Source organism: Meriones unguiculatus, chromosome 8 (assembly GCF_030254825.1).
Source record: "Meriones unguiculatus strain TT.TT164.6M chromosome 8, Bangor_MerUng_6.1, whole genome shotgun sequence".
Taxonomy (NCBI): Eukaryota; Metazoa; Chordata; class Mammalia; order Rodentia; family Muridae; genus Meriones; species Meriones unguiculatus.
Window position 1 is genome coordinate 52,252,620 of NC_083356.1, and position 16,097 is coordinate 52,268,716.

Below are 16,097 nucleotides of genomic sequence, written 5' to 3' on the forward strand. Positions count from 1 at the left end.
AAAATGCTGAGTCTATGTAGTGTGGCTTGTGTGTATATGGTTTTAAGTCACTAGCTGCTGTCAATTAATGAACTAGAGGGTTCATTCCTAGTAAAGACTAACTACACTTATCTTAGCTGTCACTAACTGCCTATAGATATTTATCTAGGCATGAAGCCTGTGAGATCATGGCATGTAAACTTATATTGTTAATATTTAGATCCTGTTTAGACAGCTACATTGTTAAGTGTGCTGCTTATTTCCTGTCAAGTCCATAAAAATCTATACATAATCTGGTAAGACAAACCTACTTGGAAAATGCTTCCATTAAATTAGCATATATGATTGTTTTTGGAAGTATTATCTTGATTAATGATTGATGTGGAAAGGATTAGTTGAACTTAGTTGGCTGGTTCTAGGTTGTAGGAAAACAAGCTGAGGAAGGTTGATAAACCAGCCAATAAGAAGTAATTTTCATTTTGATTTGCATTTCCCTGATAACTAAGGACATTGAACATTTCTTTAAATATTTCTCTGCCATTTGATATTCCTCTATTGAGAATTCTTTGTTTAACTCTGTACCCCAATTTTTAAAAATTGGATTATTTGGTTTTTTGGTGTTTAATTTCTTGAGTTCTTTATATATTCTGGATATCAGTCCTCTGTTAAATGTAGGGTTGGTGAAGATCTTTTCCTGTAGGCTGTTGCTTTGTTTTGTTGAGCTTGTCCTTTGCTATAGAGAAGCTTTTCAGTTGCATGAGGTCCCATTTATTTATTGCTGATCTCAGGGCCTGAGCTCTTGGTGTTCTATTCAAGAAGCTGTCATTTGTGCCAATGCATTCAAGGCTCTTCCCCACTTTTTTAGCCATGTAATATAGGATAAACATACTAAAATATACAGACCTAAAGAAGCTAAACATCAAGCAGGACACTAGGGAAGATGCTTAATTCTCCTTCAGAAGGGAAAACAGGATAGACACTGGAAGTGGTAGAAGAGAGGGCACAGGATGGCAGCCTACCACAGATGTCCCCTAAAAGACATCACCCAACAAGGTATTGAAGTCAATACAGAAACCCACAACCAAAATTTGCAGCTAGTCCTGTGGAAGAAGGGGAAGATAAAAGGACCCAGAGGGAATAGGAGCCCCACAAGGAAACCAACAAACAAACAAAACAAAACAAAACAAACAAAAACAGGGCCCAGGAAGAACTGCAGAGAATTATACATCAACCAAATACCATACATAGAGAGGGCCTAGACCCCTTGTTCGGATGTAGCCAATAGAAAGCTCAATCTTCCTGTGTGCCCCTAGCAAGAGGAAAAGGGTCTCTGACGTGAACTTGATTGTCTACTTCTTGATCACTATCTACCTGGTGGAGCAACCTAACCAGCCCACAGAAGAAGAGGATCCAGGCAGTCCTGATGGGATCTGATAGGCTAGGGTCAGACAGTAGGGAAGGAGGACTTCCTCTATCAGTGGACTAGGGAAGAGAAAGAGGAGAGGAAGAGGAAGAGAGAGACAGGCAGGAGATGCAGAAGAGGCCTACAACTGGGACACAACTGAATTAAAAATAATAATAATGATAATAATAATACCCGGGAGCAAGAAAAAAAGTACTTCTCAATGGATTTCTTTTCATATCCTCCTGTAAAGTTCCTGCCTTGAGTAACTTCTCTGACTTCATGATGAACTGTGTTAGGAGAAATAAGCTAAAATAAACCTTTTCCTTCAGAAGTTCCTTTGAGTCACTATGCTTTTTCATGGTGATATTAACTCAAACAATTTTCATAATGTTAGGGATATTTTTGTTATGTTTGTTATTATTAGGACTTATATTTATCGCTTATGATTAGGACTCTATTTAGATTTATGGGCTCTTTTAGGGGGAAATAGGAATTCAATAAATTTAGTGAGTACCTCAAGACTAATGCCACTATGCTACAGTATAATAAAGCTGCCAGGGGCATGTGGCCATTTACTCAAGGTTGGAACAACTCCAACACTACACAGGAATGTGGACTCTCATAAGCGAGGAACATGTCAGAAGGAGAAAATTGTATACTCCTTAACATCAGGTTGTATCCCAGTGTAATACTGTTCTCTCATCTCCCACTGGTTCCTTTCCCATTGCCCAAGGACACAGAGAGGCTCATGGCCCCTTCTATCCTGAACACAAACATAAAGCAATAGATCATTTTTTTTCCTTCTGAGGTACAAAAAGTATGCAGTTGAAAAATCGAAATCCATACCAGAGAGTTCTTACCAAGAAGTCTTTACACTACACTACATGCCACCACAGAATAGGCTACGTAGGGTAATTGGTGACTTTGGTTATGTAATTCGTGCCTAAGGTGTAGAGGTTGTTGATGATTATAAAAACAAGTTACTTATTTCACTGTGTTTGACTTAAGGAAAAGATGGTGTCTTTGCCACCAACTGAATTGCTATAAATGTGTTTTGTCTGACATTTGCCAGTGTATTGCACCTGATACAGTGTTAGAGTATAATACACATAATCATGGCAATACACAGCTTTATGAAATTGCATTAAGTAGTGACAATAGAGTAAGTTGCTACCCCATGTGAAATATTGAGACTAGGTGAATAGCAGAGACATAATATATCTGTTCAGTCTTACAGTGGAAGGCCGAGTTTCAATTCCTTGAAGAATTACTGTCTTGCAAATTTATTATCCCAAAATGCACACAGAAATACCATGAGTATCACCACCGGTTCAATCCTCTGTGTCTGTGTCTTTTTTTTTTTTTTTTACTGTTCATTCCTTCTTTTATTTATTTATTTATTTATTTATTTTTCTTTATTAATTACACTTTACTCACTTTGTATTCCCCCCATGGTTCCCTCCCTCCTCCCATTCAAACCCCTCCCTTCCTCTACCCTCTGCATGCATGCCCCTTCCCAAGTCCACTGATAGGGGAGGACTTCTTAATTATCAACACAATACATTTATTATCAGTGTAATTTTTAGAATAAAATAAACAATGAGTATCATAACGTAATTTTATTGTAGATTTCAACAAAACTTGTAACTTAATCAGAATAGAATGATTGAAATTATACTATTATATGATATTATGGTTAATTTTATAACATAAATATTTCACATTTCCTTTTAAAAGTTGGTAGTTTAAAGTCATAGTTTTTGTACATGGATACCTTTTGGTCCCAAATCAGTAAGAATGATTACTGCTGAAAAGCTTTTTAAATTTTTATGTTGTTGTTTTTCATAATTCAGGTTATCTGGAATGAATATACCACCACCAATTATCAGCAACAAAAACTGGCTCAGACTGCATTTTGTTACAGACAGCAATCACCGCTACCGTGGATTTAGCGCTCCCTACCAAGGTATGTTTAATGATCACCTCTGCTTCCCTTGATGCGTAAAATAATTTTAGTATGTACAACCGCATTGCGTGGTCTAGGAAAAAAATGTCCTTAGTATTTATAAAGGGTGATTTAAACTAGAAAGAATATCATTCTCTCTAAGAAAATAACATGATCATAACTAAATCACATAATAAAGTTAATAGATTCTTCTAGCTCAAGGATCAAAGGAAAGAATGTTATGAATTCTAGAATGTATTTTTTAGAAGATGTAGTATTTTGGATTTAATAACATACTTCAGCAGAAAGCATACTACAAAATCCTGCAGAAAACTCATAGTTGTGAATTGTTTTTTTATTACCTTAAATTCATCTTCATACATAGTTTGTCTGTTATTGCAAGTATAATTAACTTTAATAGAATTATTTTCTGATTTTATTAACATGTATAATTTTGAGTGAGTAGGATATAATATTTGATGTGTTAACTTGGAAAAATCATTGAGGCAAATTTAGTAAGAAGATAAAAATGCTAATAACAATGTAGCTTGTGCTATATTCAGTAAAATCATGTGAGCCTGGTGGATAAAATTTCAGACTTCATGGATAGTAATTCATTTTACTCGCTAGTGTATCATCTACCGCTAAGGCATTACTGAACATTGTCATGATTACATAATCCATTTTCTCTTTTTGTTTGCTTTTGATCTTTTAAATATTTCCTCTGGAATTCTTTGATCTTAAGCATTTTGTAAATTTAATACGATGAATCAAGGTAGTTTATATTTATTAACTGAAATAATTAATATCAGAATGTATGCTGTCTTCTGAAATAAAATTTCAGCAATTAATATTTTAAAGATGAGAGACCTGCAAATAGTAGATCAATGAGATTTTTTTCTGTAATGACAATTAGTGTAAGTTTTATCTTGATATTTCATAGTAGAATAATAGGTATTGCTATAACAAAAGTTTCCAGTAGAACAGCTTAATAAAATATTCCCTGAAGAAAATTTTCAATAACGAGTACAATTATGCTTTAAAATTGTATAATCTGGGGACTGGAGAAATGGCTCAGTGGTTAAGAGCACTGCCTGTTCTTCCAGAGGACCCTGGTTCATTTCTAACACTCTTATGGGGTAGCTCAGAACTGTAAGTAACTCCAGTTCCAGGGGATCACACACCCTCACCCAAACACACATGCAGGCAAAACACCAATGTACATAATATAAGAATAAATACACCATTAAAAACTGTATAATTTGATAATTATTTCCCAAAATTAAAATATCACCCATCAAAAAGTAGTATAAGTTAAAGATAAATATACACAGCAAATTTTTATAGCTTTTATTAATTATTAATATAGGTGTCCTTTTGTCATGATAATTTGAACATTATAAAATTTTTAAAAAGTCTCTTTTAAAATTCTAAGTAGAAGATTTCAACTGTCTTCCTGATCAACTTGAGCTTTTTAAAGAACTTTCATAGCATATTGTCAGAATACCTTTTATTTTTATTTATTTCACTGTTTTGTTACGGTGGTTCTTTTTGTGTAGATAAAACTACCTGGGCAATTCAGTCCCTGTTGCCTACACTGTTTTAGCCTGCATCTCCGCATGAGTGAAACAAGTCATACAGCTAGACATACTATTTCTGTGAAAATACAGAGAATTTGAGATTTCTTGGATTAAATAAAATGAATTTCACATGCAATTAAAAAAAACGTTTTGGTGGAATGAGATCATCTGCTACTTGGAATGAAAGGAAAAAAAAACCCACATATCCCAGTCAGGAGAGAAAACGCTTTAAATATTGTGACTGAATTGAATATTTCATTTCTGGAGCCAGAGTTAAAAATGAAAACCAAGAAGCTTTCCATAACTCATTTACAATAAATATGCCCACAGTTTTTCAAGGAAAAATTTCTTGGAGCCACTTTTAAAAATATGATATTTAGTAAGTAAAACTGGAAAGTAGTTTCTTCCCCGAAATAATTTTTGAGGTTATGTATATATTCTAGACTTAAAAGTATAGAAATAAACCAAACATATTTGTGTGAAGGTGACATATTTTTATTTTTATTATTACTTCTTAATCTTTTCTTTACTGATGTGTTTTAATTTGGAAAGGCACATATTTTTATTATGGTATTCAAACACATCCACTATTAATAATATCCAGGATGTAAAACACCTATTTCTAGTTATAAATCCTGTAACTTGATAACTCTGCATACTTATGACTCTTCTGAAAGTATTGGAGCAGTCAATCACCACTATAATTGTGAATCAATTGCAAAAAAAATGCAATAAAGGAATTAGTGAAAGTCTCAGTTTTGTCATACATATATATACTCCTGCTAATAGATGTGTCACTGTCTTTTAGGTTAAAGTACTTTTGCATACGTACCCTCTTGTTAGGGTGAGTGCTCACATCTTTAGGATTAGAACACCTCCTTATTTCACTTCCAGGCTACATGTAGGTGTAAGAATAAACTGTGATTCTTAACAGTAGTGGAAAGGATCCAAGTTATTGACGTAAAACATTTGTTCTCATGGTTTCACTAGAGACATTACTAACTGGTAAGTGAGTAACCTGTGGACATCCAGTGTTGATGTACACATCCCAGCATAGTCAGTTGTCTACTCTGTACTCAGTGATTGCCCTTACATGGCATCCCAGCAAAACTAGCTAATGTTCTTTTAAACTCTTTTTCCCTTAGATCTGTGAGCCTTACCATGACGCCTTGTAATTAAGTCCGTGTTTCCTTTTAGTTCACTTGTACCTTATTGCAACTCAAGGCGTAAATTTCAACAAGCCATAAAGTACCAACTAGTTAAACATCTATCACTGTCTTTAAAATGCTACTTTGCTGTATTCGGGTGTTTTTTCCTAAGGGTTGACATTTTTCTATGAGTTATTGATTTCAGAATAAATGTCTGTAGTGCAGTAACTAGTGTATGAGATATTGACATGGGTGCTTGTGCTATTCCTCGTTAACCACTGTCATCCAGAAGACTTTTATAGAAACATGCAGCTTAGACTCCTTGATCTAGGATGTAGGGCTACTAATCTTAAGGTTACAAGCAGGTTTACCAGAGCCTTCCAGGATTTTAGTCTAAAACAAAAGAAAATGACTTATGTAAAATTGATATATTCCACCATCCCTTTCATTATACCACCATTTAATAAACAAATTAATTTTCATCAGAAATTTGGAGGAATATAATGGACCTGAAAGAAGTATACAAAACAGTCTTTTTCTTTCTGGAGGCCCAGGATCCCTATTTTAGGCAGTTACTAAATTATTAAATGTTACACAAAAATAAACAGTATGATTTACAATTTGCAGAATATCTGCATATGCATCATTTTATGTAATCCTCACACTTCTTTCACCTAACGGAATATAAAAACCTTAGGGCAATTTGCTTAGCTATGACCTGTTCAAGGACTCCGGAGAAAGTGAGCAGTGGGGCTGCTTGGTCAAAAGCCTGCATTTGCCTTGTTAAGCCTTGCACCTCACATCCACAGAAGCAGGCATTCATTCAGGTGCTGTTTGAGAAAACAGCAGACTCGTCAAAAAGCACTAGGTACAAGGTTACATCATGCAGTTGCAGATACAGGACTTAATGCATACAGCCTTCTGCTTCTCATCAGTGTTAATAAATATGTACATATATAGCGATTGAATGATGTCTGCCTGAGAATAAGAATCAGAGAAACTGTTACTGTTGCGAACAGCAGCAGCAGTGTGATTATTCTTACTGTCTGACTACAGCTTACCTGAAAGACACTTCCAAGCACATTATTTGTAAAAGAGGCAGTTTTTAAACTTCAGAATGAACAACACATTCATATCAATTAATTGAGGCTTTAATTTCCTGTTTCATGTTACAGTTTCTTTTTTTTTTCAGGAGATATTTTTAGTTGATTTTCTTAAATAAGGGAGGGTGAGGTTGGGAGGGGATGAGGGAGGGGGCTACATCTGGGATACAAAGTGAATAAATGAATTAATAAAAAAATAAAAAGGAACATATGTAACCATATAGTCACAAAATACAAAATTATACTATTTAATTCATATCATACAATTAACAAGTGACATTTAAGTTAACTCTGTGAATTATCAATACATTATATTAAAGTGACTGCATACACACACATATATAAAGTATTAATATATAAAGCATTCATTATATACTTTTAAAATCTTGCATTTCTTAGGATTTGTATAAACCTAACAAGTAGTTATAAAACAGTATAAAGTGAAAGAGATATATGTATATTAGTGGCAAAGTAATGTGGTCATATATAGGTCATTCTGTTAAAAATACTAATTTAATGTAGATTTAGGTAATATAAAATCACCCTTGGTACAGTGAAGTCTTATCTTACTTTCATCCAACAACCAATTAATCGTGATTTAGAATGTCCATGATTCACATCCACAAATGCTGGTTATGCACCAATCAGATTTTACAAAAGGATATTTATTCTTATTTTTTTAATTTTATTTTTCTTATTAGTTACATTTTGTTACCTCTGTGCTCCAGCTGTATTCCACTCCCTCATTCCCTCCCTAACCCCACACTCCCTCCCTGGTCTCCTCCCTGCCCTTTCCAAGTCCACTGATGGAGGAGTTTTTAATACCTGGTCAATATAACAAAAACTCAGTAAGCTTTTTAATTCAGTTATTGAAATAGCAGGGTGATAGAATAAAAAAGTAACAATGAGGAAAGACTCATACAAACAAAATTCAGAAAGACACAAATACAGAGACAATAAGGACTTTTCAACTTTATTTTCATTTTTTTTTCAAAGTTTTTTTTTTTTTTTAAATGCAGTTTATTCAGGAACCTTGAACAATCCTCGGACCCTGTGGAAAGCCAGCCCACAGCTTAAATAGCCTCTAGGGAAAAAATAATTTATTTTCATTCCTTTATTTTCATTTTTATGTAAATATTGTGGAAAGAGCACTGTCTTATGTTTATATGTTAGCTCAAATTTTACCAAGATAGCTCCTTACCATGGAAGTATTGTTAATCCTTGACTTAAAGTATATTCTGCCCATTGTCACTAAATTTGCAACACATTAATGAAGTTTGCATGTTCCTGTAGCCATTTAAAAAATAAATATTGAAAGAGGCAGGAACAATAAACTTAATTTCACTTAACAAGTATTTAAATAAAAATTAAATAACCAGTAACAAATATAAAGTATGTATTTTGCATTGTAGTTTTCTAAAATATTTTGAAAGCTAGATACCTTTTTGAATTTTCAGCATTTTTTCCTAAATTTTTATTTTGTTAAAACATATTTAGCTCACACCCCAAGAGTGCCCATTCCCTCTTCTCCTCCCAGATCCCACATTTTGAATTGAACTTTTTCCCCCACTTTGGGAATCACTGATTTCTTTAGTAGCTTAGAATGATATATTATTTGTAATTACAGGAGAACTTGAGTTTACAAGCGACTTATTTATTTTCCTATGATTCTTGCTGTCTTTCTAAGATAATCAAATATAGATGATGTCTGAGAGTGTGGGAATGGGGATGCAGCATCTCCCCAAACCTCTGCTGTATTACCAATGTATCTCATAACAGTCTCTGACTCTTTTGAGCATGACATTCATTTTGTGCAGTTCCTTTTTCATTTTGCTTTCAGTACTGCCTGTTCTTTGCGAAACCACGAAATGTGTATACCAACTATTAAATCATAACATATTAAAAGATTCATTAAATGTATCAACCAGGAAAACTTTATTAAGAATTAAGACTCTGATCTTCTCTAAATGCATAAGGAATATTATACCAAATTACATCTTGTTTTCAAAATTTTCCTTCATTTAGACAGATTTAAAGCAGCAAACAATCCCAGAGTAAATGTTCCTCCTCAATCTAGTGTTAAATGCTTTCAATGGAGAGATTATGCTATAGCCATTGACTGCATGAAAGGCAAAAGAAGGCAAGTTTCTTTTATATGAAAATTTAATTGTCCCACAATGGACTCAACACTCTAAGCTTCCTATACAGTGCACAATGATTCTTTTGCCTCTTACATGCCTTTGATTTGGTGTTTAATCTTTTTTATATGCCTTTGTGTGCAGATGACACTGCTGTAGTGTTATGATTCATAAGTTCCTGTCAGAATTCTTTCTATATACATTATAATGAATTTTCATGACACATTTATTTCCTTCCTTTGCTATCCACTTATTTAATAGCTCTGCATAAGTCATTTCCATTTAATTAAATGATAAGTAGGGCTGTAGGCCAAAATCAATTTTAATCTGAAGGGGACAAATTTTTAATATTCTACAAGATAATTATAATCTGTAGTATTTTGGTATTTGAGAATAGCACATTTGCAAAGTGTTCTAACAAAATGAAAGACTTCTCAAAATTCTGTACACAACAGGATCTTTAGTCAGATTTTATAAACCTAATAAACTAATTCACTTTTTATCAGAACTATTTCTATCATTGGCTTTACTATTTTGTCTAAAGTAGGCTGAAATATGTAGCTGTGAGGGTCAATGCTCTCACATAATTCGAAGAGGTTCATTTAGCCAAACTTGCATGAAGTGTATGATTTTTTTTAAAAGTTATTTGTATGTTTTGGAAATATACATTTTCCTCTGTGTTGTATGCTGAAAATATGAGCAAGGCTGAACTAAAAATAGGGAAAAAGAGAAGCTTTATACCAAAGTCTAGATTTTTCACTTTTCTAAGCATATGTTATTTTCTCTGCATCATTACCTATATCTCAATAAAATTTAGTATTTCTGAAATCGTTATTTTTTTCTTTTATTGTAGAATCTTTGTCTTATACCATGATAACACATCTTATAGAATGTACTAAGCAGGGTATACAGGGTCTCACTAAAACTCAATTGGCAAACATGCCCTGTATGGATATGAGCTAGGTTCTCTGCATTTACTTACAATTTTGTAGCTTGGTGATCTTGTGGAGCTCCCAACAATGGGAGAGTGGGTATCTCTGAGTCTTTTGCCTGAGTTTGAGATACTTTTTCTCTTACTGGGTTGCTTTGTCCAACCTTAATAAGATGGTCCATGCCTGTCTCATTGTATCTTGTTAGGCAATGTTCAGTGGACATCTCTGGGGAGAATACATTTGTTTGTTTGTTTTCCTTTTTCTGAAGGGACAGAGGAGTAGTTGATTTGGGAGAGGGGTAGTCACTGAAGGGACTGGGAGGAGTGGAGGCAAAACTGGTCAAAATATATGAGAGAAAAACCAAAATTAAAAGAAAAAACTTTCATTTATTTTACTTTCAGGACATATTTCATTTCTAACATACTAATAAAATATTACTGCTATATTTAAATTATTTTAATTTTTCATGTCCAGATGAAATAGAAAATATCTATTTCATAGAATAAAAACTATCAAAAACAAAGTTATTGATAATTTTGCACTAGACATCATCTATGTTTGTTGAAACATATATTCATGATCTTTCTAAGGCACTAGAAAAGTTCAATTTATAGAATAAAAGATAAATAAATATAAGAGGTAAACAAGCCAAAATTACTAATTTAACCTAATTAACAAAATAGAAATTAAAGCCTTTAAGTACTGATTTAAGATATATTAGAACAGTTTCACAAAATGTGTAAGCATATAGATGACACTTGTTACATTTAGGCGAACAGTGGCAATTCATTCTCTAGTAAAATAGATGGACAGGACTGTGTTTTCTCAAAATTCGTGTGAGAATGGCTAAATGTGAATACTTATGATTTTTAATCCAATTATACACACATACACACACACACAGATAAATCATTCTTCTTATCCTCAGTCAGACCTGATAAACATTGAAAAGAACACTACTTTTAAGTTTTTAATTTTATTTCTTCTTTAATATTAGTTACAGTTTATTCACTTTGTATCCCAACTGTAGCCTCCTTCCTCATTCCTTCCCAATTACTCCTTCATTCCCTCATCTACTCCCATGCCCCTCTCCTAGTCCACTAATCAGGGAACTCCTTTTCCTCTTTCTTCTGACCCTTATCTAAATACCATTAACTCTGAGTTTGAAATATAATTGATTGAATGATCAAATGAAAATGTACAAAACTAGTCCCTGTTCCTATTACAATGGAACCCACTTGGATACTGAACTGCCATGGGCTACATCTGTGCAGGGGTCTTAGATTATCTCCATGCATACAAGACCTAGTTAACTAGGATCAGAAGGAAGGAAAAGAAGTCCTCCCCTATCAGTGGACTTGGGGAGGGGCTTGCATGCAGAGGGTGGAGGAAGGGAGGGGTTGGGACGGGAGGAGAAAGGGAACCACAGGGGGAGGGGAGGGGATACAAAGTGAATAAAGTGTAATTACTAAAGAAAAAAATATTTTAGGAGCCTAAAACTGATGCTTTTTAAATAGACATTTAACATATTAAAAAAAAAAAAAAAAGAATGGACAGATATCCCTCAACAGAAGATTAGATACAGAAACTATGATACAGTTACACAATGGATAACTACTCAGCAATTTAAAACAAGGAAATCATAAAATTTCCATGAAAATGGATGGAAATAGAAAAGACCACCTGCATGGGGTAACCTAGAAGCAGAAAAATACCCATTGTGTATATTCACTGACAAGTGAATATTAGTTATATAAAGTAAACTTATAAAATCTACAGACCTTAAAAAGCTAAACAACAAGGAGGACCCTAGGGAAGATGTTTAATCCTCATTCAGGATGGAAAACAGGATAGACTCCAGAAGTGGTAGAAGAGAGAGAACAGGATGGGAGCCTACCACAGATCTCTAAAAGACTCCACCCAGCAGGTGATTGAAGCAGATGTAGAGACAGCGAAACTTTGGACAGAGAGCAGGGAGTCTTATGGAAGAAGAGGAAATGGAAGGATTTGGAGGGTACAGGAGCTCCAAAAGGAGACGAATAAAGCCAAAAACAAAACAAAACAAAACAAAACAAAAAACTGGGCCCAGGGGTGACTACAGAGACTGATACACTAACCAAAGAGCATGCATAAAGAAGTCAGACATCCCCTGACCAAATGTGGCCAATAGAAAGCTCAGTCTCCATGTGGGTAGGAAGGGGAGAAGAGACAATCTCTGACATGAACTCAGTTTCCTGCTCCATGATCATTTCTCCCTGGTGAGGTGACCCAGCCAGCCCACAGAGGAAGTGAATCCAGGCAGTCCTGATAGGACCTGATAGGCTAGGATCAGACAGTAGGGGAGAAGGACTTCCCCTATAGTGGATTAGTAGAGAGGGAGATGGGGTGGGGAAAAGGGAAGGTGGGACCAGGGGGAGATGAGGGAGGAGGTACAACTGGGCGACAAGTGAATAAAATTGAAAATAATAATAATAATTTAAAAAGAAGAGTGGACAAGAGTTATTGTCTGAAACACAAAACAGGACAGGAAAGCTCCAAGACCTCTGAGAAGAAACCTAATAAATTTTGAGAACTTAAAACCTACTCAGCTTGTGAAAAGATATCATAACTAAGTGAAAGTAAGTAGAATTTCAAACAGATAAGAACATACTATTTCATCTTTAAGGAGTTACTAAAATATATATCAAAATAGACTACAAAGGGAAACAAAAGTAGAAAAATGTATTGCATTGTGGAGAAGAGTGACAGTGATTGAATACATGTGAAAATGAGGGAGATACATATATATATATGTATATGAAAAGAAAGATGTTTTGAAAAGAAATTTTTAATATATCATTTGGTTAACTTGTAGGAGTCAGAAATATAAATAGAAAAACAAACTTTATGAAAAGAGAAAATAGCAACTGTCATAGTTATGGGAGGATATATTTGATTATGGGCTGTTTTGTATTGTCAGATAAGTGTGTCAAAAAGGAAAATATCCATCCACATATGAAATTCAGTATGGGCTTTAAACTCAGATTTTATTCATTTTCATATGTAAATTGAAGCTTTGTTAGCCAGTTTATTTAAGTTCATAGCATTTGATGAGTTCCCCCCTAAAGTTAAGAGCAATGTCAGAGACAACATTAGACTAATCCATGGTGAAATTACTTTTCAAATATTAGGCACAGGAGCATGTATTTTAATAACCTGAAAAGTATCTTTCCAAGGATCACAAATATGCAATGAAAACTGAAAGTATGTGTTTTCAGAATTTAGAAAATGTCTCAGAAGAAAAGAATGATCTGCTTAAATAATCTCTGGAAGTATCTTTTCCATTCTCTTCTACTTCTTCTCCTTCTTCTTCCTGCCATTATTATCATTTACAATTTATTCACATTGTATCCTGTCTGTAAGCCCCTCCCTTATCTCCTCCTGTTCCACTGTCCCTCCATCTTCTCCTATCCTATGTCCCTCCTCTAGTCCACCTATAAGATAGGTCCTACTCATCTACTATCTGACCCTAACACATCACTTCTCATCAGGACTGTCTGGATATTCTTTCAGTATGGCCTAGTAAGGCCATGTCACCAGGGGGAGGTGATCAAAGAGCAGGCAATAGAGTTCATGCCAGTGACTGCCCCTGCTGCCCTAAACAGGGAATCCACATGGAGACTGAGCTGCCCATTGGCTACATCTGAGCAGAGGGTCTAGGCCCTCTCCGTGAATCACCCTTAGTTGGAGTTTAGGTCTCTGCAGGATCGCTGGGCAGATTTTTTAGCTCTTCTGATCACTTTGTGGAACTACTGTCCTCTCCATATCTTCCCATCTCCCCCTTCTTCCATAAGATTCCCTGCACTCTGCTCAATGTTAGGCTATGAGTCTCAGCATCTGCTTGGATACCCTGATGCATAGAGTCTTTCAGAGGCCTCCAGTGGAAGGCTTCTGTCCTGTTCCCTGTCTTCTCTTTCTTCTGATGTCCATCCTGATATAGGAATGAAGATTAAGCCTCTTCCCTAGGATCCTCTTTGTTGTTTAGCTTTTTTAGGACTATAGATTTTAGTATGTTTACCCTATATTATATGGCTAGTATCCACTTATAAGTGAATATATACCATGTGTGTCTTTCTGCTTCTGGGTTACTTCATTCAGGATGATCTTTTCTAGTTATATCCACTTACCTGCAAACATCATAATTTCCTTGTTTTTAATTGCTGAATAGTATTCTATTGTGTAAAAGTACCACATTTTTTTTTTATCCATTCTAAGGTTGAGGGACATCTAAATTGTTTCCAGATTCTGGCTATGACAAATAAAGCTGCTATGAACATAATTGAGCAAATTCCTTGTTGTATGTTTGAGCATCTTTCGGGTGTATGATGAGTAGTGGTAGAGCTGGATCTTGAATAGCACTATTCCTACTTTTCTGAGAAAGCACAGATTGATTTCAAAACTGGTTGTTCAAGTTTACATTTCCAGCAGCAATGGAGGAGGGTTCTTTCTCCACAACCTCTCCAGCATGTGTCATCCCTTGAGGTATTGATCTTAGTCATTCTTATGAGTGTAAGGTAAAATCTCAGGTACATGTTGATTTGAATATTCTGGGTGACTAAGAACATTGAGAATATTTTTTCTTTTGTTTTTGTTTTTTTTTTTTTTTCCAAGAAAGAAAGGCTTTATTTTCGCTCACAGTCTGTTATTGTGGGGAAGTTATAAGTACAGGATCTTGAAGCAGTAGTATTACAGCCACATTCAGGGACACAGAGAAATAAGTGCATGCAATCTCAGAGCCCAGCTAGCTTTTCATACTCAAACAGTCCAGGAATCAGTGTCCACCTCCATGAGTGAGGAAGATCATGAATACTCAGTTCTTACTTTAAAGCAGACTAACAGATTTATCAATTTTTATTTTTTCTTGTTGTTTCATGAATTATGGTTACTAAATTTTGTTTCTAGAACTATGTACCTTATTGATAATTTATCTTAAGTGTTTTATTCTTAGATTTAAGTATAAATTAATGATTCCACTCAAAAAAGCACTTACTTCCATGCCCATTTTTCTTCTCTAAATTACAACTTCAGCTCATTCATGTTCTCATAATAGTATAAAAATTATGTTTGTAAAATATAAACTCTTATAGAGTGATAATCTCTCATCACTCCAAGGGCTCCATCTTGCCCCAGAGTAATAGTTTGACTAATAGGTTTGTTGTGTTTGACTTCATCATTTTCTCCGCAGAATTATTGCCATAGTTGTTTGTGCTAGTTCTGAAACTGCATCCATTCATTGTCCAGAGATTTTGAATGTGCTCTATGCTCTGTTTGAAACCCTGCAGAAAACTTTGGTTGATTTAGGATTGTAATGTAAGTGATCAAAGATAGGTTGTAGAAATGTACTTTCAAAAATTTCAGCCAAATGGGGTCATAGAAAGGTGAGCAAATATATTTATAGTAAGGGTTTAACAAAAATACCCAGATAAATAAATATAATGAAACACACACACACACACACAAACACATGCACACACACACACATACACACAGAGAGAGAGAGAGAGAGAGAAACTTGAAGGAATTAAGTTTGTTTTGTTAACATCATCAACTGCTAAGCATGAGCCTGCCTTTAAGTTTGGTTTATATTCCCAATAAGAATCTGTTGAGGAAAAATATTTTCCTTTGCGGGACATTTTCTTTTTTTAATTTTTGTTTTTTTAATATTAGTTACAGTTTATTAACCTTGTATCACAGCTGTATCCCGTTCCCTCATTTCCTCCCATTCCCACCTGCCCTCCACCCTCCTTCATCTTCTCTCTACCCCTCTCCAAGTCCACTGATAGGGGAGTTCCTCCTCCCCTTCCATCTGGCCCTAACCCGGGGTAGAG

General features: G+C 34.7%; 1 protein-coding gene across 1 annotated transcript in view; it reads left to right on the top strand.

Annotated features, from left to right (window-relative positions):
* Nucleotides 1–16,097, top strand: part of Csmd3 (CUB and Sushi multiple domains 3) — a 1,323,831-nt gene that overhangs the window by 430,029 nt on the left and 877,705 nt on the right. The window contains exon 6 of the mRNA XM_060389430.1: nt 3,238–3,350. Coding sequence (XP_060245413.1) covers nt 3,238–3,350 — 113 coding nt within the window. The remainder of the gene's footprint in view (nt 1–3,237; nt 3,351–16,097) is intronic.